This window comes from Varanus komodoensis, unplaced genomic scaffold (genome assembly GCF_004798865.1).
Source record: "Varanus komodoensis strain SLA01 unplaced genomic scaffold, ASM479886v1 scaffold135, whole genome shotgun sequence".
NCBI classification, from domain to species: domain Eukaryota; kingdom Metazoa; phylum Chordata; class Lepidosauria; order Squamata; family Varanidae; genus Varanus; species Varanus komodoensis.
In genome coordinates, this window is record NW_025335391.1 from 338269 (window position 1) to 361212 (window position 22944).

The window sequence follows — 22944 nt, forward strand, 5'->3', positions numbered from 1 at the left end:
TTATTGTTATTGTTATTATTTGATGATGATGCCAGCTCCTACCATGGGAATAAACGACAGGCCAACACCTCTGTCCCCCTTGACCCTCCACTCTGGAGCTACAGCCATTTTCCCAGCTGTCCTTCTGCTCTTCGAAGAGATAGGAGACAAATACCAGCCGGCACACTTACATGTTTCAGCTCAAAGAGGATGGTGCGTGTCAGGTCGATGCGCTTCCTGTTCACATATTTCATGGCCACAATGTTGCCCTGGAAAGAGAGGTAGAAATCCATGAAGAACACACACAACACACACACACACACACACACACAGAGGCAGAGGCAGAGAGAACAAGCACAGAAAGGTCATTATTCGCCAAGGTTTGCCAACTGGGCAATTCGGAGTGGGAGTCCATTCACTCCCCTACCCAAACAAACAAGCCCCACATTTTCACAGGGTAAGAAGGTTCAAGGCCTCACTCGGCAGAAAGCTGCAGCCAGGTGTGGCGGAGGGCCGCGTGCCATTCTGAAAGCGAGTGGCATGAACAGTATGTCTGCTTTAGAAAGGCGGACCTGCGGAAGACCATGACGACCAGAGTCGGAAGTGGCTTCTGGGCGACCAGAGCGACAGACCTCCAGCGATCTTTTGCTCTGGCCGCCCTGCCCACCACCACACCTCGCTCGGCGCGTGTGGAAGAAGCTTGCTTTGGCAGCGGCCTGATCCCCAGCGGAACAGTCGCTTCCCTCCAGATCCTGCAGGGCGTTCAGCCCACGAAGTGGTGGAATGGGTGGGCTTTAATTCCAACAGGTGTGGTTGGGCCTCACACCTCACCTTTTTTATGTTATTTATTTTTATTTATTTTCCGATTTATCTCCTGCCTTTTTCCTACAAAGGGCTCAAGGCAGCTTACATCATTCTCCTCCTCCATCTTATCCCCACAACAACAACCCTGTGAGGTAGGTTGGGCTGAGAGTCTGCGACTGGCCCAAAGCCACCCAGTTGGCTCCATGGCCGAGAGGGGACTTGAACCCGGATCACCTGAGTCCCAGTCCCAGGCTCTGAACCACAACACCACACTGGCTCTCCAAACCTTTGCTGGATCCAAGCGCATGTCACTGCTCCCGGCCCATTTTTGCTAGCAGAGCTGGGAGGGGAGAAGGTAGAACCTGCTTTCTTATGCACCCCTTCCTAGAACAAGGTGACTTGTGCACACACAGCTTGCTCTGCAAACAGGGAGGGGATGCAGAACGTTTACATCTGATTCTTCTCCGTTTCTGCTTCTGCCAGTGTGAAATTTGTTCCATTCCATTTCCGCATCGGTTTGTCGTTTTCCTCTTGTAAAATGGCTAAGCAGAGGCAGTGTGGTACTGTGCTTAAGAGCGCAGGACTGGAATTCAGGCGATCCGGGTTCCAGTCCCCGCTCAGCCATGGGGCCAAACTGGGTGACTTGGGCCAGTCATGGACTCTCAGCCCAACCTACCTCACAGGGCTGTTGTTGTGGGGATAAGACTGAGAAGAGGAGGGAGGAGAAGGGTGTAAGCTGCTTTGAGTTCCTTGTAAAAGGTGGGATATAAATCTAATAAATAATAACCACAATGCAAAAACTTGTATTTCTCCTAATGGATGCATTCTTATGCACACTTTTCCAAATGCCCACATTTTTCTCCTGAGTGATTTCCCCATATAGAATATTTTGTGCTGAGATTTTCAGTTGTGGGCATGTTTTTGTATATGCTGTCCCCCCGGGCTGCATTTTGCATGTTGTGCCGTTTCCCTTATCGTTTGCATTTTGGTATGCCTTCTTCATGAGTCACTACACAGAATTCAGAAAACCACAGCCAGCTTTGTATAACCACAAGCCAATTTGTATGCATGCTTGGGAAATGTTAATATGGAGATACCAAAGACACATGTGAGCCATATAAACACAAGTACATCATGGTCTGGCCCCAGAACGCAGTGAGCTGTCTGTGTCTCTGCAGCCAGATGCAATGCAAGCACTGTTTCTTCTAAGGCCAACTCAGGTCCCCGAAGGGGACAGCTCCACTTCCTCCTTGCTGAGGCCCTGCCCCAAACACCAGGGTCTACTCAAGAGCAAAGGTTCTCCCCAAGTCTTACCTTGAAATACGCTGTCTTGGCATAAACCTGGAATTGTCCCTCTGTGGTGAGCAGGGATCCATAATTGGATCCTCTCTGAGGAAGGAAGGAAGGCAGAAAAGCAGTGAGGCGACTCTGGCTGGGGAGCAAAACTTAACTCCCGATCCAAGCCCGGATTTTGCCTGCTTGATTTGCACAATCTGTAACAGATGCAGAGTTTCAGTACTGAAAGTCCTGAGCTATAAATCAGGACTTTTCAGGTCAAAGCTCAGTTCAACCATGAGAGACCAGCCTCATGTTAATCTGAGGAATGAAGAAAATACACGCCTGTTTGCAGGGCTGCTGTACATATTGCAACACGTTAATCTACATGGGGTTTTAAATATTCAAAAGGCGCTCCCCAAAGGCTAAGATCGCAGAGTCCCGATTTCGGTGCAGGGTTTTTAAACGACTTTTTCTAATAGACAAAGACTGAGGACAAAACTCCGCAAGAACGGGCTGAGAGAACAGGTCTGCCCACACTGGTTCCAACAAGACCGACAAGGGCGCACGTACCAGGGAGAGCGTGAGTTTGCTGCCCATGCTGCGCAAATTCTTCTCCAGATTGCTCGACTGCACGTCTTCCCAGCGGATGCGCCAGAGCTCTGATGCCAGCTCCTTTTCCAACTTCATTTTCCTGAGGAGCAGTGGGTCAGAGGACAGGGCGGGCATCAAGACACGGTGGGGCACCGGCCATGGACCCAAAGCCTGCGAGGTGCCTGCAGAGTCTGACTCCTGGGGGTGGCTTGTCTCCCTCCCCAGGGCAACCTACTGGTTCCACAGCCTCTTGCTCTGGCCCAGACAACGGTGGCAGTGAGGTAACAGAAGTATTACTTCCAAATAACAGGAGGGAGTAGTTTCCCTATACTCCTCACTAGTCAGTCCTTACCTGGAACTCTGTGTCCAGTTCTGGGCACCAAGGTTTAAGAAAGATGCAGGTAAATTAGAAAGGGTCCAGCGGAGGGCAACAAAAATGATCCAGGGTTTGGAAACACTGCCCTGTGAGGAGGGACTGAGGGCTGGGCATGTTCAGCCTTGAGAAGAGAAGGCTGAGGGGGGACATGAGATCCTGCTGTAACTCCCTCAAAGGCTGTCACAAAGGGGAAGGTCAAGATATCTGCTTGCTGATGCCGGAGTGTAGTTCACGGAATATCAATTCAAGCTGTGACAACCCAGATTCAGGCTGGACATCAGGAAAAGCTTCCTCACTGTTAGAGCAACACAACAGTGGGACCAGCTGCCTGGAGAGGAGGGAGGGCTCTCCCACACTGGAGACATTCAAGGAGAAACTGGGCAGCCCTCTGAGTGGGGTGGTGTAAACTGGTGTCCTGCAACAGCAGGGGGTGGACTGGATAGCCTTCAGAGCCCCTTCCAACTCGACTATTCTAGGATTCGAAGGAGAACCAGAAGCGATGCCACAGCTGCCTTGCTCCCTGCCTATCAATCCAGTGGCAGCAGAAATGAGGAAGAGGAGGAGGAAGGACAGCTTGTGACCTGAGGGGCTAGAAGGCAAGCTCAGTGCCAGAGGAGCCCACTGAGGCTGCCTTGCCCACGGGCCCTGTAAAACCGGGATCCAGCCACGGTGGCAGGCGCTGGGCTTCCCACCATCGCCCACGGAATTCTCACTGCCACCGGATGTCGGGTTGGACACGGGGCTGAGGAGGCTTTCAAAGGGACGAATCTACCTTCATGGAGGTGGTCGAAAGCAAGATGGAAAAGAGAAGCCCATGAGAACGAAAAAGGAGTCTCACGGGCCTATTGATGGCTGGCATTTCAGAAAGTTTTTTCCTTCCCCAGAGACCGCTCAGCTTTTCTTACCTATATCAAGGAAAGCAACCTTCACTTATAGGCACCTGAGACTCTTTTCACCTCTCTGTTATTCTACAGATGTGCCTTTCCCTTCTTGTTTTTTCAATGATACCCAAATGAATCCTCCTTGGGCAGGAGGAGTCCACCTGCAAAATATGGATGCAGAGGGCAAACCACCCAGGTGGGAGCTACTGCTTTAGCAACTTGTCTATGGGGTGGTTGATGCCAGAAAAAAGCACTGGCCCAGCAGAGCTGTCCTTTAAGCTCAGCAGCCCCTGGCAAGCAAACCCACCTGCGGACTCACCTGTACACAAAGAAGGCTGCAATGATGACGATGGACAGGACCAAGGTCATTGCGAGAGACAAGATCTCCAGCAAGGAGAAGGAGGCTGCAGAAGGAGCAAGCAAAGAAACGTGGGAAAGATATTAATTTGTTGGTTCGTTTGCTGATCCACTAAATGAACACCCAGCCTTCCAGCTCACCAGTAGCGCTCAAGACATCTATCGATAATTCCCGTGCAACATTCTGATTAAAACAAATGAGCAAGTTGAAGAAAATAAAAAAGACTCAAAGACTACAGAAGAAACATCCAAAAAGAGGGAAAGAAAACAACACCCACCCGTTCAAAGAAAACCAGTCCAAAGTCCAAAGTCTATCTTAATAAAACTATTTTGCCTGCTGGCAGAAGGATGAGAGAGAGAGAAATTTAGCCCGGCCACCCTCAGCAGGAAGTTGCACAGCCTGGGAGCCAACAGCAAGAAGGCCATCTTTCACATCCCCATCAAACATGCTTCTAACAGTGGTGGGACCAAGAGAAGGGCCTCTTCTGAGACTCTTATAACCCAGTTGGGGTCATAGGATCATAGCATAGCAGAGTTGGAAAGGGCCAGGAAGGCCCTCGAGTCCAATCCCCTGCTGTTGCAGGACGCCACGTCCACGTGGGACAAAGCGGTCTTTCACAGAATTTGGCCCAAGCTGTTCCTGCACTCTGGGGGCTCGAACTGACTCACACCCAGACACAGGGTGATCGCTGGTGAACTGCGATCACAAAGGAGCAAGCGACAGCACGTGACAGCCGTTCAGACAAGACGTTAATTCGGCACGTGTCACCGAGACCAGACCCGTGGCATGAGCCAGCCGATGGTTTCCCGTTACCGGGAAGGTTCCAGGCTGATGAGAGCTTGGCTAAGAGACTGCCAGGAAAGCCCCACACACCTGTGCTGCATTGTGTAGGTAAGACAGGATATGTCAACGTAATAAATGCACCTTCAAGAAAGAATGTTGGGAATTGGGGCCAGGGGAATTCTCGGAATATCCGGGAGCAAAGGCAGTTCTACCCACCCAGCTTAGATCTGCATGACAGAAAGGTGTCGGTGATGACCTATAAAGCCCTAAATGGCTTGGGTCCTGGTTACCTGAAGGAGCGCTTGCGTCCATATTTGCCCTCCCGCCCCTTGAGATCGGCGGCAGAGGCCCTTCTCCGGGAGCCCTCCGTGAAGGATATTAGGAGGGTGAGTACTCGGAGGAGGGCTTTCTCTGCGGTGGTGCCCCACCTGTGGAATGCGCTCCCCAGAGAGGTCCGCCTGGCGCCGTCGTTATTTGTTCTTTGGCGCCAGGCGAAGACCTTTTTATTCAAATGTCACTGTAATTGTTAATAGTATTTATTCATTTTATTCTTTGGCCAGGGCGACTTAATTTATACTGTTAATTTATACTATTTTATGTAAGTTTATTTATTGATGTGAGCCGCCCCTAGGCTTCAGCGAATGGGGCAGCATAGAAGTCATAATAATAATAATAATAATAATAATAATAATAATAATAATAATAATAAATAAATAAATAAATAAATAAATAAATAATAGAGGTGGATGGGTGGCCTGCAGAGGGGCAGCCCTACAGCCATACCCCGCTGGCGGATACCTTTATGGCAGATCGGGTTGCTGTTCTCAAAGCCGCAGAATGGCACGTCTCTTGGGATGGTATTCCCTGGCCAGTCAATGTCCTTTCCAGGGACGATTTTGATCTTCTTGGTGGTCCCGTTGTAATTGGCGACAATCTAGGGAAAGACATCAGGGTGGGGCGAAGGAGAGGGAAACAGTGTGCATGGAAGGAGGAAGAGAGAGGAAGGATAGTATTGTGCGTGGACGGCATGAGAGCCACTGCTTTGGATGCCTTGAAAAGGGCTACATCCACTTGCAGGTGAGCGGGTGAAACCTCCATGTGCAGCGGTAGTCTAGCTGTGACTACCAACAGGCTGTTGCCTTCATGCCCTGTTTTGGCCTTCGCAGAGGGAACCAGTGGGAGTCACTACAGGAAAAAGTATGACAGACTGGACCGGGCCTGGACAAGCTGCCTCACTCCAGATGCTTTGGAAAAGGGAAACCTCCACAGTGTGACGGGCAGCCCTGCCACTAACCTGAAACTCCCCGGATGCAGGGTCCATGTCCCACAGCGAGTAGTCGGTTTCCCGGTCTCCATTGTGGTCAATCTTCAGCATCCCCGTGACTCCTGCGGGATTCGGGAAGAAAAACCTGAGCATTCCCAAACAAATTTTGGGGAATCACTAGCAGGATGTTCTCAGACACACCCAGAAAACAGTCTCTTTAAAAAAAAAAATGTGGCTGCAGCTGAATTTGAAATCAATTTTTAAAACTCTTATAGCTTTCCTGAGAAATTGGAGGGAAAGGATCTCAGGGGCTAAAATTTTCTATAATAATTTATAGAAACTGGGAAGTTGTGAGTATTGTTCCCAATAGTTTGGGAAGTTTGGGGGAAAGGCCTCTCTGGGCCTGTCTCCATGAGACATTTAACCTCCTGCTTTCCCAAAATATCCGCTTCTGAATTCTTTGCAAGATTAACTTCAGCTCCTTTATACATGTCCCCCCCCCCCCCCCCCCACCCCACCCCAGGACTTTTCTTTCTTTGCCTTTATGTTCTGGTACACAGTCACAAGGTGACACTGCAGTATACTGGCATTTCTAAGACACACAAGCATTTCTAACACAATTCTCCAACAATATTATACTTTCCTCCCCCTAAAAGAAGCCATGGAAATAGCTGCAAAGCACAAGAGAGACCCTGCTGGATCACAGTTTCATGTAATGTGCCTGCACGCATGAGGAATCCTGAGCGCAGAATGAATGCGACCGGTAGGGAAAGCCTCTTAAACTTCTCCAGAGCTCTTTTTCAAGATTTCCCCACTCTGCTCCTTCAGCATTCTATTTTAGAGTAATGAAGCAGCGGAGGTTGCAAACTTTATACCAGGTGACATCAGAGATGCTCAGCACCTACGAAGAAATGTCTCTTTTTTAATGAGAAAGGCTAAGCATTGAACCTGGAACCTTCCGCACAGAAAGCCGGACCAGGCCTTCGAGTGCTTTGCTCTGAAAGCCTGGGTTTGAACGCCTGTGTCTTCAACATTGTTTCTGGTGCGTTTTTTTTTTGGCAGGTGTCTCATCTTAAACAACTACCCTGCAAGCAATTCCAAAATATTCTGCGTGTTGGAAACTGGTACACACTTTGCAAATGCAAATTGCTGTGTGAATCTGGTGTGAAATGCAAATTGTTGTGCGAATTGTTAAGAATTTTGTCCCTAAAGGAAATCCTAAAGGAAATCAACCTTTTTTTTTTTAGAAGGCCAGGTGGTAAAGCTGAAGCTCAAAGACTTTGGCCACCTAATGAGAAGGAAGGACTCATTGGAAAAGACCCTGATGCTGGGAACAATTGAAGGCAAAGGGAGAAGGGGGTGGCAGAGGTTGCGGTGGCTGGATGGGGTCACTGTAGAGGTGGGTGTGGGCTTGGGTGGACTCCGAGGGATGGTGGAGGACAGGAGAGCCTGGAGGAATGCTGTCCATGGGGTCACAGAGAGTCGGGCACGACTTCACAACTAACAAATGCTCTGCATATTCAGAACAGAAAGTCTTGAGTCCACAAGGACTGGAACGTTGGAGAAAGCAAAACAGACAGTTTTCTCTTGTCTGCACCTTTCTGGGTGCTCTGCCATTAGCTCCTCTTCCACAGCTACAGCTCTAATTCCGACTTTTCAAAATACACGCATGATAATATTAGGAGGACTAGAAATGTACTGACCGTAGAAAGTGCGATTCTGCATCTGGCGGGTGACGACCGTGGCATTGGCGATGGCACCCCCCTCCAGTGTCTCATTCACAGCATAGGCATAGAGCATCACGCCGTCGTGGAAAGAGGCAGAGATGTAGTTCTTCTGGAAGGTGGAAGAAAGTCTTACAGCATCCTCCCTCCACGCTTGCCGCCAGAGCAGAAATGGCTTTGAGGTTTGCAGCCGGCCTCAAAAATGGCGTTGTGTGGGCAGCAGAGGGAAGAGAGAGGTGTTGCCAGTGTATACGTGGCCCTGGCAGTGCCGCAGCACCCCCATGCTCTGGGGCAAAACGCCCACACAGCCAAAACCGGCCGCTGAATTGCCGGACCGCCAAAGCACAGGATCGACGCTTGCCTCTGTGTCCCTCTCGCCCTTCCCTGTATGTCCATATCCTCCAAGTTTGGAGGGTAATGGGCAGCCTGATTGGATTCTGCTGGCTATGCACTGAATAAAACATATTTCCCTAGGCACCGTGCAAAAGAGTTTTTCAACAAATCTAACAGATACAATAAAATCACAGTGAAAACAAGCACTATTGCCAGGTGCAAGCACACCACGGGGACTGTGACATATGTCTGACTTCCAGAAAGCTTCTAAAACCCAGGGGGAACCAAACGCATCTTGTCCCAGCCCTGAAAAGACAGCACTGTGGGCACCAGGGAAGTGATCCTGGGAATGGCATTCCAAGGCTGAGCAGTGCCAGGCGGAATGCAGCGCAAACTCCCCGCTTGGGGACAGACCACCCAGCAGGCAAAATTCTCTGAGCAACGTTCCAAAGGTTAATGTGCTCAAAGCAGTAGAACAGAAAACCAGGGCGCAAAGACAGAATGATTTTATCAACAAAGCGTACCTCTGCGGAGCCAATGAAAATCCCATTATATGCTGCTTGAGACTAGAATGTCTTCACACGGCACTAACGAAATGACAGTGTAGGCACCAGCAGGGCCTTACTGGGGAGAGTCTTCCAGAACTGCAAAGCCATCCCAAAAAAGGCTTTGGTTGTCATCCACCAAGCCCCCCTCAAAGAAGGAATTCTGAAGGCCCCAAATTATGTGCATAACATACAGTTAAGATTTGGACTTCAACTCCCAGCGTTCCTGCCCATAGCTTTGAATCAACAGCTCTAGAAATCCACCTTCGGCCCACCTCTGCCATTGAACACCTTCCCACAGAGAATGTGCCCGGATCTTTGATGCTTGTTCCTAAAACCGACCAATCAGCCCAGCATATTCTGCAGGTATCTCTCTGCTGACTTATTCTGAACGGCCTTTGGTCTAATGATGTTGTTTTGGGTCTCCACCAGTTTTCCCCAACCTGGTTGCTGCCCCTACCAGTTGTTTTAGATTTCAATTCCCCTAAGCCCCAGCAAGCATAGCTGACGATCCGGAGCCCTGGGACACGTCTTCCTAGACAACGAGAGGGCAACAGGTCGGTGCCGCCAGGTTCTTATGCCGCTGCCTGGCTTATTTGTGTTTTAACTCATTGACTTTTTACTGCAGCCTTGTACAAAGAAAGAAAAGTCCACACACGTTACTAGGCTGCAAACAAGGTATACCAGTTGGCTAAGCAGCCTGTTACTTCTGCTCGCTGAGCTCTCCACCAAGTCGTTTCAGCTTATTTTTTGAAACAGGAGGTTGCTTTAGAGCATGTGTTTTCAATGTGTCGCAATGGTTGTTGGCATTACGGTGGCAGTTCTCCTCCATCTTCCGACAACCTGGTGCCCACCAGGCCCACTGGACTACATCTCCCAGGATCCCCTTGCCAGCTGGGGGAGCCAGGTTGGTGGGAGGCAGATCTTCTAGATCAAAAACCCATCCCAGAGCATGGACCAAAGGCACTTGACTGACGTCGAAGCGAGTCTAATGCTGGGCATGGACTGGAGACCACCCTGGACCCCTCCACGGAGAAAGAGTGGGGAAATCCCCACTTGCCTTAGATTATGTAGGAATCTGGTCGGGACTGTGAGTCTGTCCACCACAGCTCATTCGCTCAACACAGATCTACCATGCCACTGGCACCTGGCAAAGCTGGACCACGGGCTGGTCTCCTTACCAGATCGTCTCCCATGGTGAAGTTGTACCGTTCCTGAGCCATTTGCTTGATCTCCTGGATGAACGGCCGGTACTCGGGGTTTGTGGGCTCCGCGTAGGTGACGATCATCACCGCCTATAGAGATTTGAAAAGAGGACATGTAAAAGATGGGGAATACGTGGCTCAGCAGGACTGAAACGGAAAAAAGATCCTGGAGTAATTGTGGACAATAGGCTAAACCCGAGCCAACAATGCGATGCGGCCGCCAAAAGGGCAAATGCTATTTTGGGATGCATTAAGAGAAGGATTACTTCCAAAGCACGAGAAGGAGTAGTTCCTTTATATGCCACACTAGTCAGACCTCACCTGGAATTCTGTGTCCAGTTCTGGGCACCAAGGTTTGAGAAAGATCTTTAAAAAACTGGAAAGGGTCCAGAAGAGGGCAACAAAAATGATCCAGGGTTTGGAAGAACTGCCCTGTGAGGAGAGACTGGGAGAACTGGGCACGTTCAGCCTCGAGAAGAGAAGGCTGAGGTGGGACATGATATCCCTCTATAAGTACCTCAAAGGCTGTCACAAAGAGGAAGGCCAAGATCTCTTCTTGCTGATGGCAGAATGTAGGACACGGAATAATCAAGTCAAGTTGAGGCAACCCAGGCTGGGCATCAGGAAAAGCTCCCTCGCTGTCAGAGCAACACAACAGTGGGACCAGCCGCCTGAAGAGGAGGGGGGCTCTCCCACACTGGAGACATTCAAGGAGAAACTGGGCAGCCATCTGAGCGGGATGGTGTAACGTGGTGTCCTGCAACAGCGGGGGGTGGACTGGATGGCCTTCATGGCCCCTTCCCACTCTGCTATTCTATGATCCTATGACAAGCTCAGCTGGAACTTTCAGACTTTTCGCACTCCCTGCTGGGGCTACGACTGCTAAAGAGCATGGCTGATGTGCACTAAAAGAAGACAGTCCCTGCCCAGAGGAGCTTCCCATCTAAAACTCAGTGGAGGGAAGGGGAGGGGGAGGAGGAGAAAATGTGGGCAAACACGCATGCAGTTCACCAACAATGTGCGAAGCCTTGGCCACGACATGCGATCGGGAGGGATTAAGGAGCTGGACCAGAGCTAGAGAACTTGCTTGCTCCCGGTAGTTTGAACCACAGATCTCATCAGCACCAGCTAGCAAGGCCAATGGTTGGGGTGATGGGAATTGTAGTGTTAGGCAGTTAGAGAATTGGAGGGCACCAAGAAACACATGAAATTCTGGAGATAACCTACAGTCAAGGGTTAAGCAGGGTTGTTGGTGAAACATGGGTTATCCTGTTGTCTGAACCCAGCTGCCCTTGCAAGTCACAAGATGCTAGGCACAAACAACCCACAAAGACAACCCATGCCTTGTTAGGTGCTGAACTTTGGGTTGCTCGCTATGGTTTAAGTCAGTTGGGTTCAAACAACAATGTAATCTTCATTTCAGTGACAACCCATGAGTTGGGGGGGGGGGAGTTAGGTTGTCTGAAAACATCACTGCCTCATACCTGAAGATCAGAATTTCCCAAACTGGTATAGTCATCCCATCCCGTCCCTGCCAGTCAGATGTTCTAGACAACAACTCCCAGGATTCCTAATCATTGGCCGTGCTGGCTGGGGCTCATACAGGCTGATGTCCAGCTTATAACCGCCTCTGTGAACGCATCACAAAAATCCTTTCAAAGCCAGGACGCAGCACCTTCGCAAGTACTGCTTCCTGGGGGCAGTGAATTCGTGCCCACCGCCGCTTCCCTCACCCCTGCTATCCCACCAGCCTTTCAACTCCTAGAGGTTATTAATAGCTGCAACCAGCCGTCAAACTCCATCTGAGGGATTATCTCGCTTCCTTCCTCCTGGAGAAAGGAAGAGCAAGCTGGGGCCTGCCACGCTATCCGTAGCTTCTCCTGACCGACAAAAAAGGCTGTGCTGTAGTCTAGAAAGCACAAGCTTATCCTCTTGTCTAGCTCTTTGGCGCACCAAGCAGACAGCATCTGTGTGCTCACCTCTTCCTTTCCAGAATCCAGCTGAAACACAACTCCTTCCATGGGTTCCCTCTCATTCTTGATTGCGTTGCCTTGGGCATGGCTTTGCTTGCATGGGAAGTTAGCACAATGGTCCGAAAGCTGCTGCATCTTTTTAATTGCAGACTGGAAGGTATATTGAATGTTTCTAATCTGTGGGCTACTGTTTTGTGTTCCGTATTTGTTGGCATATTCTGGTTGAGATTTGGATTTAAATCCGTCTCTGCAGTTTGAAATAGTTCTGTTGGCACCCGATCTACTGCCAGGTGCTCTATTCTTTCCAAACGCTTTCAGAGCAGCTCTATCTGGCAGCAAAAATAGAGCTTCTCTATCTACTACCTCCAGTTATATGGTCTATTTGATTTCTCTGTTGGCCATCTGGTGACGTCCATGCCTACAGCCACCTGATCAGCTGCTCTGATGTACTTGTAATATACAGCAAGTTGGCATCACAGAATTCCATGAATTGTTCTCCTGCTTCATTTCTGAGCCAAATTTCCCCACGACGTTGGATTCTGCTTTGTTTTCCACTTTTCTTGTCTGCTGATTCGGCTATTCCTCCCGAAGAGGGTGGATGCATCTTAGTCTGATGCCTCAACTTTGACCATTTCAACCTGGGTCAGCCTGCTAGGGTTAAGGCGTGCACCCAAGAAGGAGAATTGAGATACAGCCTCCCTTTTAAAAGCAAAATAATATTCTAGCCCTCATGGTTCTGAATAAAAGGTAGATTTAAACAGGAGCATAGGAAGCAGCCTTATTCTGAGTGGTTGTTGTTGTTTGTCGCAAAGTCGTGTCTGACCCATCGCGATCCCATGGACAACATTCCTCCAGGCCTTCCGGTCCTCCACCATCCCCGGAGTCTAAGCTCACACCAACTGCTCCAGCGACCCCATCCGGCCACCTCATCCTCTGCCGTCCCCTTCTTCTTTTGCCATCTATTGTTCCCAGCATTAGGCTCTTCTCCAGGGAGTCCTTCCTTCTCATTAGGTGGCCAAAGTATTTGAGTTTCATCTTCAGTATCTGGCCTTCTAAAGAGCAGTCGGGGTTGATCTCTTCTAGGACTGACCGGTTTGATCGCCTTGCGGTCCAAGGGACTCGCAGGAGTCTCCTCCAGCACCACAATTCAAAGGCCTCATGGATCACTGCCTTGTCGTGGCGAAGGGGCTTGCGTAGCTCAATGAAGCTATGAGCTATGCCATGCAGGGCCACCTGAGACGGACAGGTCATAGCGGAGAGCTCTGACAAAACGTGATCCACTGGAGAAGGAAATGGCAACCCAGTCCAGTATCTTTGCCATGAAAATCCCATGGACAGTACCAAAAGGCAAAAAGATATGACGCCGGAAGATGAGCCCCTCAGGTCAGAAGGTGTCCAATAAATCTTATTTCAGTATTGCCTGTGCCAGCCTTCTCCGACCTGGTGTCCTCCAGAAGTTTTAGAGGGCAGTTGCCATCCGCCACGGGCAAACTATCTGGACTGCACCAGGCTGGAACAGCATGTTTTCTACTGAGTGGGAGCTGCTTCCCGCACTTCCGGACACAGGCCTTTCTCAGTCCCACCTGCAGATTCTGAGCACCGAGCCTTTGGCTCACTGAATGCAAAGCAGCAGTTACTTTCCTAAAAATCAAGCAAGGTTCCTGTTTCTGAATGAGGGCCGTTTTAAATAAAAATGAAAGCTGCTGCCCTATAGCAGGTCAAGCCATGGGTCTGTTTGGCACAGGCGGTCGTTCCCTAGTGCTCCCCTAATCCCCGTTTTCATATGGGGGAGAACAAATGAGTTGCAAACAAGCCATCTTGGAAGACTCCGGGCGACACTGGGGGTGCTTGCTCCATCTGAGGTTCATCATGACAGGCATGTTTGCCTGGTTGCTGCACACACCCAGTTTCTCTCCGGTGCCTCAAGGGGGTTTCCCAAGGTCTAAGCAGCAACAGGTTGCCAAGTGGGCCTCCTGCCATGAGGACTAGTAACTTGACACCAGGAGGCTCTTGACAATACCCAACTCAGCTGCCAACTCACACCCACCCTAGCTCAGGGTGGCTTCCCGACCCACCATAAAACTGCCCTGTTTTGCCCATGCTCAATCCCCACAACGCACTGGGACACCTGCCAGATGGCACTGCCCTGGAGCGGTAACTGTACTCTCTGCTGCTGGGTATTCCCAGCGGAATTAGCACATTCTCCCTTCCTGGCAAAGCTCCTGTCCCTTCTTAACAGCTTCACGGCCAGCAGAAATTCAACCTGGCCAGCTGTCTCTGCCACTGAGATTTCCATACCATGAAGAGCTTCCCTGGTTGAATTTTTGCCCGTCCTTTAGCAATTGGGAACACAAAAACCCTGGCAGGAAAGGGGAAAAAAATAACCAAGCAGCAACCTGAAGACAAGTTCTCTCCCCAAAATGCAAATATTCAGCTTTAAACTGAGTTAGGAATATCTGTGTTTGTACGGTTAAAACTCATGCGAATACTTTTACTCCAAATTCTCTTCCGTCAACTCTGATCTTGAATGCCCTGAGGACATCTGATTTTATAAAAACATCTACCCTTGAGAACAAACAGTGTTTAAAACTTCCTACCAACATTTCATTGATCCAACTTGACAGAGAACAATTAGCATGCAGGAGTCTCTCTCATTTTACCCTAATTTTATCGCTGCTCCCTAATGTTGCACAACACATAACTACTTCTTAACTTTGGCAGCTGATTATCTTTACATACGCTAGTTCCCTGCTTTACAAAACACAAGAGGATCGGTTTCTGCCCCCAAGGATCATACAATTTATAATTAAACACACCGACAACAGAAGACTATGCATTTATTTCAGTATGCGTACTTCAGGACAGCCGGGCATGACGATGAGAGATTTCTGCCAAAGGCTCTGTGGAAGATTTTTACACTTGATTCCTGCCAAAGCAATCAAGAAATGCTCACAGGTTTCAAGCACCAGAGGGTCTGTGGCAAAAACTAAGAATGCTGATTTCGACCGCAAATTTTCACATGGAAAATCCATGTGTTTCCAATGTATTTGCTGAGGGAGACAAGAGGGGAAGGAGAGCCGTTCCACCGGCTGTGCTGAAAGGCTTCTATTTTCCTGCCTTCCTTCTCCCCTTTTTCCTTATGTGTCATGTCCTTCTGGGAAGTAAGTCCATGAGCAGAGACTATCTGGTTGAATTAATTACATGTGCGCCGTTCTAGGAGTGCTTTTGGCTGAGGAACAGCAAATACCTCAAATAATAATAATAATAATAATAATAATAACAACAACAACAACAACAACAACAACAACAACAACAACAAATCCGGCTCAGATCAACGCACTGGAGACGGCACGTGCAAGAGGGCATGTGTCAGGAGGGCATGTGTCAGGAGGCGGGGAGGCAAAACGATTTTCAGAGCACTGACCTTGTACGCCTCACGGGCCACGTGGTCGTTCTCGTCCTGGCGTTGCCACGGGAGCTGGCGGTCAGGCAAGTGGGGGCTCTGCAAGACCTCCCCAAAGAGGTCGATGTAGAAGAAGACGTAGTCGCCTGCCGTGAGGCCCTCGCGGTGCGCGTGAAGCATGAGCTCTCGGAAGATGCTGGAGGCGCAGCAGATGTAGATGACTGCAACGCAGGGAAGGGACCGTCAGCAAGGCAAGCGCTGTGACTGCAAAGGCACGGACCGAGGCCCAAGATGCCACGCTGGCTTGTGAGCCACGTCGGTTTCAGCGCGGCTTGACCTGCTGTCCTAAGCCGGAGCATCGCTTGTGAACAAGCCGCTCTGGCCAGGTTTGGGCCATCTGACCCGCCGCCCTGAAACCGACGCGGCCCATAATCCCCGCCGTGGCTTTGCCAACAGTGCAAGCCCTGTTGTCATGAGGCAAAAGGTCTGAAAGGGGGACACCCCTTTTAGCACATAGGGAGAAAATGGATCGTTTCCTGCTTGGTCAAATGGGGAGTTCTGTTGGAAAGGAAGACGGCTCAGCCGTGGTACGGCTGCATAGGCTGTGGAGCTCAACATCTTACAGGGAGGTGCCTTCTCTGAGGGGCCCTGGCCATGACTTCACAGTGTGGCAGGCCAGCCCCACTGCTGCAGTCCCACCCTGCTCCTTCTGCCGAGTGGGCCCTGGACATCGGCCCCTGCCCGGACGGCAACAGGAAAAGCCGGGAGTGGGACTTTGGCAAAAGCCGAGGGATGCCGAGAAGCTGCTCGGCGGCTGCCAGACGGGGCAAGAGGTGGAGCCACTGGGGCCCCAGAAGAGAGAGCAATGCCCCCCCCCCAGGAAGGAGCAAGGACTCCTCATCGCTCAAACATGCGCAGGTGTTTGGCCGCCGCTGCGCTCCAGTTTGGCACGCGCAGGCACACTGCTCACGCCCTGGCTTGAAACGACACCCACACGCGTGTGCCCGCACTGCGGGATGCTTCTTCCGTGTCAGCGGATGCCTCCTCTGCCCCTTCTCTTCCCCTCTTCTATGCTGCGTTCTAGACCTGCAAGCTCTCTGGGGCAGGGGCTGATGGATGGCGAGGGCACATCCCACCCTGCTGGACTCTCCGGGGCCGCCTTCCCCAAGCAGCCGCCCTCCAGACGTGCTCAGGACAACCCTCAGTGTGTCACCGCTCTGCCAGGCCACCCGGAGTCCCATTTCATGCACGCCTGGTTGCTCAGATATGAAAGGTGCTGCGGTGGCTGTTCTAATAGCTCCCCTCCACCTGGCTGGGGGACTCTGGGGGTTGTGGTCCGACACACCTGGGGGTACCAAGTCAGGGGAAAGCTGCTCCGGGGCGCCTGAAAGCTGCTTTAGGCTTTTTAAAGGAGGAGGAACAGCACATGTCCAAAGCCCCAAGGAAGGCTCTGCTGTGTACACTTTTCCCTAGATTCCTTCGCTGATAAATTGGGAACGCCAGAGCATGCTCTCTCTGCCCCTCTCCCTCTTCCCCCGAAGCTGGACTCAGCACACTCCGGTCCACCGCCAAACACTCTCCGCTGGGACCCATTAGCACCACCGGGAGGTTGCGAAAGGAGGCCAGGATGTTTCTCCGAGCTGCAGAAGGCCCCTCGCCATTCCTGGCTAATTAGCACCCGGGCCTCCTCCTCGTTTGCCAACCAGAATGCCGGAATCCAGACCCGCCTCCCTCCCCTCCTGCCAGGCCCAGCAGAGAGCGAAAAAGCAAGCTCTGGGGTAGGTCGGGTCACGCACATGCAGGGGGAAGTCCTGCAAAGCATACCTCGATGGCTGCGGGTGGGGACGCGAAATGCTGCTGGACTCCAGCTCCCACTGCTGCCAGCCACCTGGGGCTGATGGGAGATGGAGTCCAACGCCTCCTGAGGAGGGCAGAATTTCTGACCCTGCGCTTATCGGAACCTTATGTCCTTCAAGCTGAACAGCTCGCTGTCTGTTGTGTCTCTCTACGCATCCCCACTCAGGGCTTAGGGACTGCTCATCAGGGCCAATGCCAAAACAATGGCTCAATTGGGGAAAGCCAACAGGAAAACACAGATATTCCAAGGTCAGGTTGTTCTGCCTCTTAGGTACACAAAAAAAAAACTTTTCGTGGGTGGAAGGGCAGGCGGGGAGAATGACGCATCCCTCCACTTTTAATCCAGAAAAAAGAGTTTGTTTCTCAGCAAGAAGTGTGAGAAACACTACCCCAAAAGTTTAGCTGAGCCGGGTCAACAGACACTAGAATACTTGCCTGTGGCGTGGAAAGATGTGGCCAAGGTAGCTAGACCGGTTAGTGAAATATTATCACATTGCCAGAGTCTGCTCTGTCTCCTTTCTTTCTTTCTTAGTATATGTTACAAATGACAAATGTCTTAGGAAGAATATGTCCAAGGAACGACAAGTTCCTTCTGTCAGGAGGAAGGATGCTGTGGCCAAATGTGATAAAAACCTACAAACCTGCCCTTCCCTTTTCCTCCTGCTGGTCCAGCACGGCTGACCTCCTGCTTAGCAGACAGATGGGCCAAAGGGAGAGTTACTGGCCAGGCGTGTCTTACAGACAAGCGAAGGAGGAGAGTATCTGCCTGGCCCATAGAACGATCCCTGATACCTCCAGCGTTTCTTCATTGGCGAGAAATGTCTTCCACGGAAAAGCAAATACATCAGTCCATCTCAGAATTGCACTCCAAACCCTACATGAGAATCAACACATGGTGCAAACCCACTCTCAGCAGCCTCATCTCAAAAGGGAAGAGGGGAAGAGCCCAAAAAGGGGTAACGGAGGTCGGTGGAAATTCCCTGCAAGGAGAAGGTTCAAGTTTTGCAGCTCAGAAAAGAATATAATGATGGACAGCAACAGACTCGGGGCCCATAAACCAAATCTATCCTTCTAGGGTTCCTCAGACAGCACCCCATCATTTGGTCTCCTAATTTTAATGCAATGTTTTCTCCATCCTCGAAGGGTGAAATGCTTCCAGCAGCAAGAGCTTCAAGCTAGAATAAGCTGGCCCTTCAGCCCCATCCACCACTGCTAAATGCCCCGAGAGCTTCTCCAAAAGGGAACGGAGCCCTCCAGTCAAAGCAGACGTTTCTCAAGCCATGCGGGTTTGGTGGGAAGAGAGAAATAGCTCTCCTTGCCTCATCATACTAGAAAGTGACACAGATTTGATTGACAAGAGACAATTACAAATAATCTATGGAGCTTACTCATGGTGCTCTCTTTAAAAGGGGATCAGACTAATGCTGGGAGCAAGGCTGCTGTCGGGCACGAGAAGCCATGAAAACGGCCCAGAGACTCCTGATTCTGAAGCAGTCTTCCTTGGAATGCCAGCTCCTGCAGAACCAGAGCAGAAGGGTGCTGTTGCTTGGATGCTTTGCTCGGGAACAGCCATGGGACCAACACAACCAGACACGCCCAGAGCTGCCCCTCCTCTTCCTCCGTGCACCGTGTCCACCTGCGGCCCACTCTGGCCCAAACAAGGCTAGCAGGTTCACTCGGAGGCTCCTAGCCCATCTTGAGACGATGGCATCCTGAAGGAAGACTTACTCAGAGATGGGGCCACGGAGCGTGTCCTCCCGAAGGCCTCCAAAACCTGATGTCAGCCATTTCCCACAAGGGCAGAGGAGCCTGTTTGGGAAAGAGCTCATCAAACCTGGCAATTAAAAGGCACAAACGCACCGTCAGCAGCCGGTGAGCGGGACACCGGCCACCCCGCACCTCACGGAGGCGGAAGCGCTCGTTTCAGGGCAGCCCCGAGCGCAGGGTAGCGCTTTTCATTAATCTCTCCTCTCCCAGGCCTCTGGCCAAGAGACATCCTGTTATTTTCCTGCTACATGTCCTGCCCCCACACCAGCCGCCGAGGTCAAGGGACGCGTCCCATCCACGGGGTGGGGTCACGGCATGCTTGGCCCCTCTGAGCCAGCGTTTTCCTGTTTTGCTGACTCGCCGTTTCCTCCTCCTCCCGCCAGACAGCCTTTCGGCCGGTGATTTAGGAGTGGGCCAGAACGGGCCAGCGCCACCAAGGGAGCCGTTCCTGTGCCTTTCACACCTTCTCCACCGTTGCCCCGAACCACAGCAAGGGCCATGATCGATCTCCCGCTGGAAGTGTGCTCCTTCCTCCCCGTTGGTTGGGGGCCTGGGCCTGAATGCCACATTCTCCTTCACTGGAGGAAACTTTGGAGAGCCTGCAGGCGATTTCTAATCTCCAGACCCCGCTCCCTGCAGCTCTTCAGAGGTGGCAACATAGCCATATTTTCAATCTATGCAAAGCACCGATTTTTTTATGCATTCTCAGGCTCCTGGGGGACTCCATTAAATAAGATGCACATTATCTGCCTTGCTTTAATACAGGAATGTGGCTTTTTTGCCTCAAGTGCCTCTCCAGGAACCTCTTTGAAGGAAATTAGGAGGATAGCTACCCGAAGAAGGGCCTTTTCTGTGGGGGCGCCCTGACTTTGGAACATGCTCCCCAGAGAGGTTCGTCACTTTAATTTTTCCAGCGCCAGGCGGAAACTTTTCCATTTTCCCAACATTTTAATATTTAATTGGTTTACCTTTGATTTTATAAAATTAATGGTCAGATGCAGTGTGTTGTTTGTTTGTATGTGGTTGTTTTCTGCTTTTTCTTTGTAAGCTGTCCAGAGACTGTGGTATATAAAAACTTTAAATAATAAATAAACTTTAAACTTTAAAGAATAAATAAACTGCTGCTGCAAAGGTAAATTTGCGGATCCTCTGGCTGCAGCAGCAAGTTGTGGGGTGGTAGAAACTACGTGGGGGGTGGGGGGCATGCAGCCCCTGTGCCGGACGAGGGGTGCTGGCCATGCATCCTGCACCGAAGAAAGAATCAAGGCCAAAGAGAGAATCATCTTCCTGCCACTGCCGTCCAAACTCCCTTCCAACTCTAGAACTCTATAATCCTGTTTTAAGATCAGTTTTGCATGCAGAATCCTGTACGTCCCCCTTCAAAACTGAAAGAACAATCGTAGCTTTCTTCTACCAGCAACCTAAAGAATGCCCGTCCCATCTTCAAATCAGTGGCGAACAGGCAACACACACACACAAGAAGCAAACCTTCTCCGGTGTGTGTAATTGTGGAATTGGAGAGTGTGGAGCTCAGCTTAGGCAACGATCTTTGGCATGAGATGGGAGGGGGCTGTTGACAAGCCAGTCCCCATTTCCGTTTGCAAACAGAGCTGAAGATACACCTGAAGGACCCGAAAGGGTCTGGGGCAGGTTATCGGCGGGTCAAAGTGTTTGGCCGCCGGCTGGGCCTCCCATGGCAGCTTTAGCAGCCCTTCCGGGGGCTGGATCCAACCGCCCCGGGTTCCTCAAACGGCTCCACCCCAGCCGCTTCGCTCCTGCAGTCCCCGCGAGCCTTGGCAGACTTTTCTCTCCATTCTAAAAGGCTGAAATGTCTCTCCTAGGTAGGCTGGACGTGCACATGGTGGGCATGTCGTGAGCGGAGCCGGGGGTCAGACTAGATGGCCCGGAAGACCCCTTCTGACTCGCCTTGTTTCTATGTTTCATGTTTCTGTGTTTCTGGATATTTCAGCCCTGCCCCTTGGATGTAGTAGTTAAGAGCACAGGACCGAGACTAAGGCAATCTGGGTTTCAGTCTCCGCTCAGCCATGGGGCCAAAGCAGGTGACTCGGGCCTGTCATGGACTCTCAGCCCAACCTGCCTTGCAGTTGCTACACAAATTCAGAAAACCATAGATATTGTGGTATAACTGCATGCCCATCTGTATGCAGTTACACCAGGCGTCCTCAAACTTTTGAAATAGGGGGCCAGTTCACTGTTCCTCAGACCGTTGGGGGGCCGGACTATATTTGAAAAAAATATGAATGAATTCCTGTGCACACTGCACATTAAAATTAATTTAGATTAATTTAAAAAGTAATTAAAGTTAAAATTAATTAAAGTTAAAGTTAAGAAATTAAAAATTAATTAAAATTAATTAAAAATGTAAACATGTTTGCTCTGCTCCCTCGGGCTGCAGCAGAAGCCCAAGATGAGGTGGGGAAGAGCATGTCCATATTCAAGGGACAGAGCTACAACACAATCAAGGCACTAAATACGGTCTTTTGCATCATGCAGCTGATGACTGCAACTGGCATTTACAAAGAATGAACCAAAAATACTAAGAACAAATACTGTTAATGCCACTCTGAGTATTTGACGCAAGTCAGCCCAGAACAATTCCCACAATACACAATGGCTGTATTTGGATGCAGAGGCGATGACTACCATATTTTAGCGCAACCTCGCCAAAACTGGTACTGTCCAGATGAGTTGGACTACAGCTCCCATTGGCCACGCTGGTTGGGCATGATGGAAATTATAGTCCTCGCCGCGCCCCGGTTCTGAGGGCGCCTGAGCGGGAGGCCGGAGAGGCAAGGGAGAGGGCCGCGAGGAGGAAGGTAAGGGCTTCTTTCCCAGGTGAGAGGAGGTGAGGGCCGGGGCTGTGGCTGGCCGAGCGGGACGCCTCCTGCCTCCCCCCCATGCGGGGAAGAAGCACGGCAGCTGCTCTGCGGTGGCGGCTTGCCCAAAGAAGGCTCTGGCGAAGGCGCAGGAGCCATGGCCCCGCTCTGCCTCAGCCCCTCTGCCCCCAGGCTCAGCAAGGCGGCCTCGACGTGGCCCACAACCCGGGGACGTGGCTCACACAGTTAAAAATAGATGCATGCGTGGAATGGGGGGGAAGAGCTGGCACATGCACAGTTGAAGAGAGCTGTTACAATTTGGCGTGTGCGCCGGCTCTCCGCTAGTCTCCAAAACAGAAAGAGTTTCAGGGAACGCCTACGCCGGCTCAGAGCTTTTGGACTTGCTCGGAGATCGTTTTCTCCGAACAAGTCCAAAAGCTCTGAGGTGGGCTGGGTAAATGACCATGGCGGGCCGTATCCAGCCCGCAGGCCGTAGTTTGAGGACCCATGAGTTACACCTTTATGTATCTGTTCATGCCGTTACCTTTGACTTCCCCCCATCTTGGCATCTCTACAACTATGCAAGTATAGGCTGTATGCTCCTTGGGGCAGGGATCTTGACTTCTCTGTTTACTGGATTTGATCCCAGGACTTACAAACAGCATTATGTCCAACCCAACACCAAGGTATCCCGGTTGACTCATACCCCCCAACCTGGCTGCCTTCCAGATGAGTTGCCCTGTAGTTCCCACCATCCTGCCTGGGGATGGTGGGAGTTATAATCCAATATGTCCAGAGTGTGTCATATTGGAAAAAGTGGCTTTAGAGCACTGTGTACCGCTGTTGGCACCAAACAGCAGCCTCAATCTGGCATCTTATTACCCAGGTCAGCGGCAAATATACTTTTGCTCGGCACTGAGAATCTCGGGAGAATGTTCCTGACAGGACACGGAGCAGCCCCAGAAATAGCAGCCAGCCAGACAACA

At 50.9% G+C, this 22944-nt stretch overlaps 1 protein-coding gene across 4 annotated transcripts in view; it reads right to left on the bottom strand.

Annotated features, from left to right (window-relative positions):
- Positions 1-22944, bottom strand: part of NPR1 (natriuretic peptide receptor 1) — a 47050-nt gene that overhangs the window by 13539 nt on the left and 10567 nt on the right. For 3 of the 4 annotated variants that reach the window (XR_006413948.1, XM_044422775.1, XM_044422773.1), the window contains 9 exons: positions 15519-15718; positions 10098-10211; positions 8018-8150; positions 6345-6436; positions 5849-5984; positions 4229-4313; positions 2632-2752; positions 2098-2172; positions 171-248 (listed from right to left, as the gene is read on the bottom strand). Coding sequence is in view for 3 of the 4 variants with exons in the window: in XM_044422773.1 (XP_044278708.1) it covers positions 171-248; positions 2098-2172; positions 2632-2752; positions 4229-4313; positions 5849-5984; positions 6345-6436; positions 8018-8150; positions 10098-10211; positions 15519-15718 (1034 nt within the window). In the remaining variant the exon portion in view is untranslated. The remainder of the gene's footprint in view (positions 1-170; positions 249-2097; positions 2173-2631; positions 2753-4228; positions 4314-5848; positions 5985-6344; positions 6437-8017; positions 8151-10097; positions 10212-15518; positions 15719-22944) is intronic. The other variant, XM_044422774.1, reaches the window with a different exon arrangement.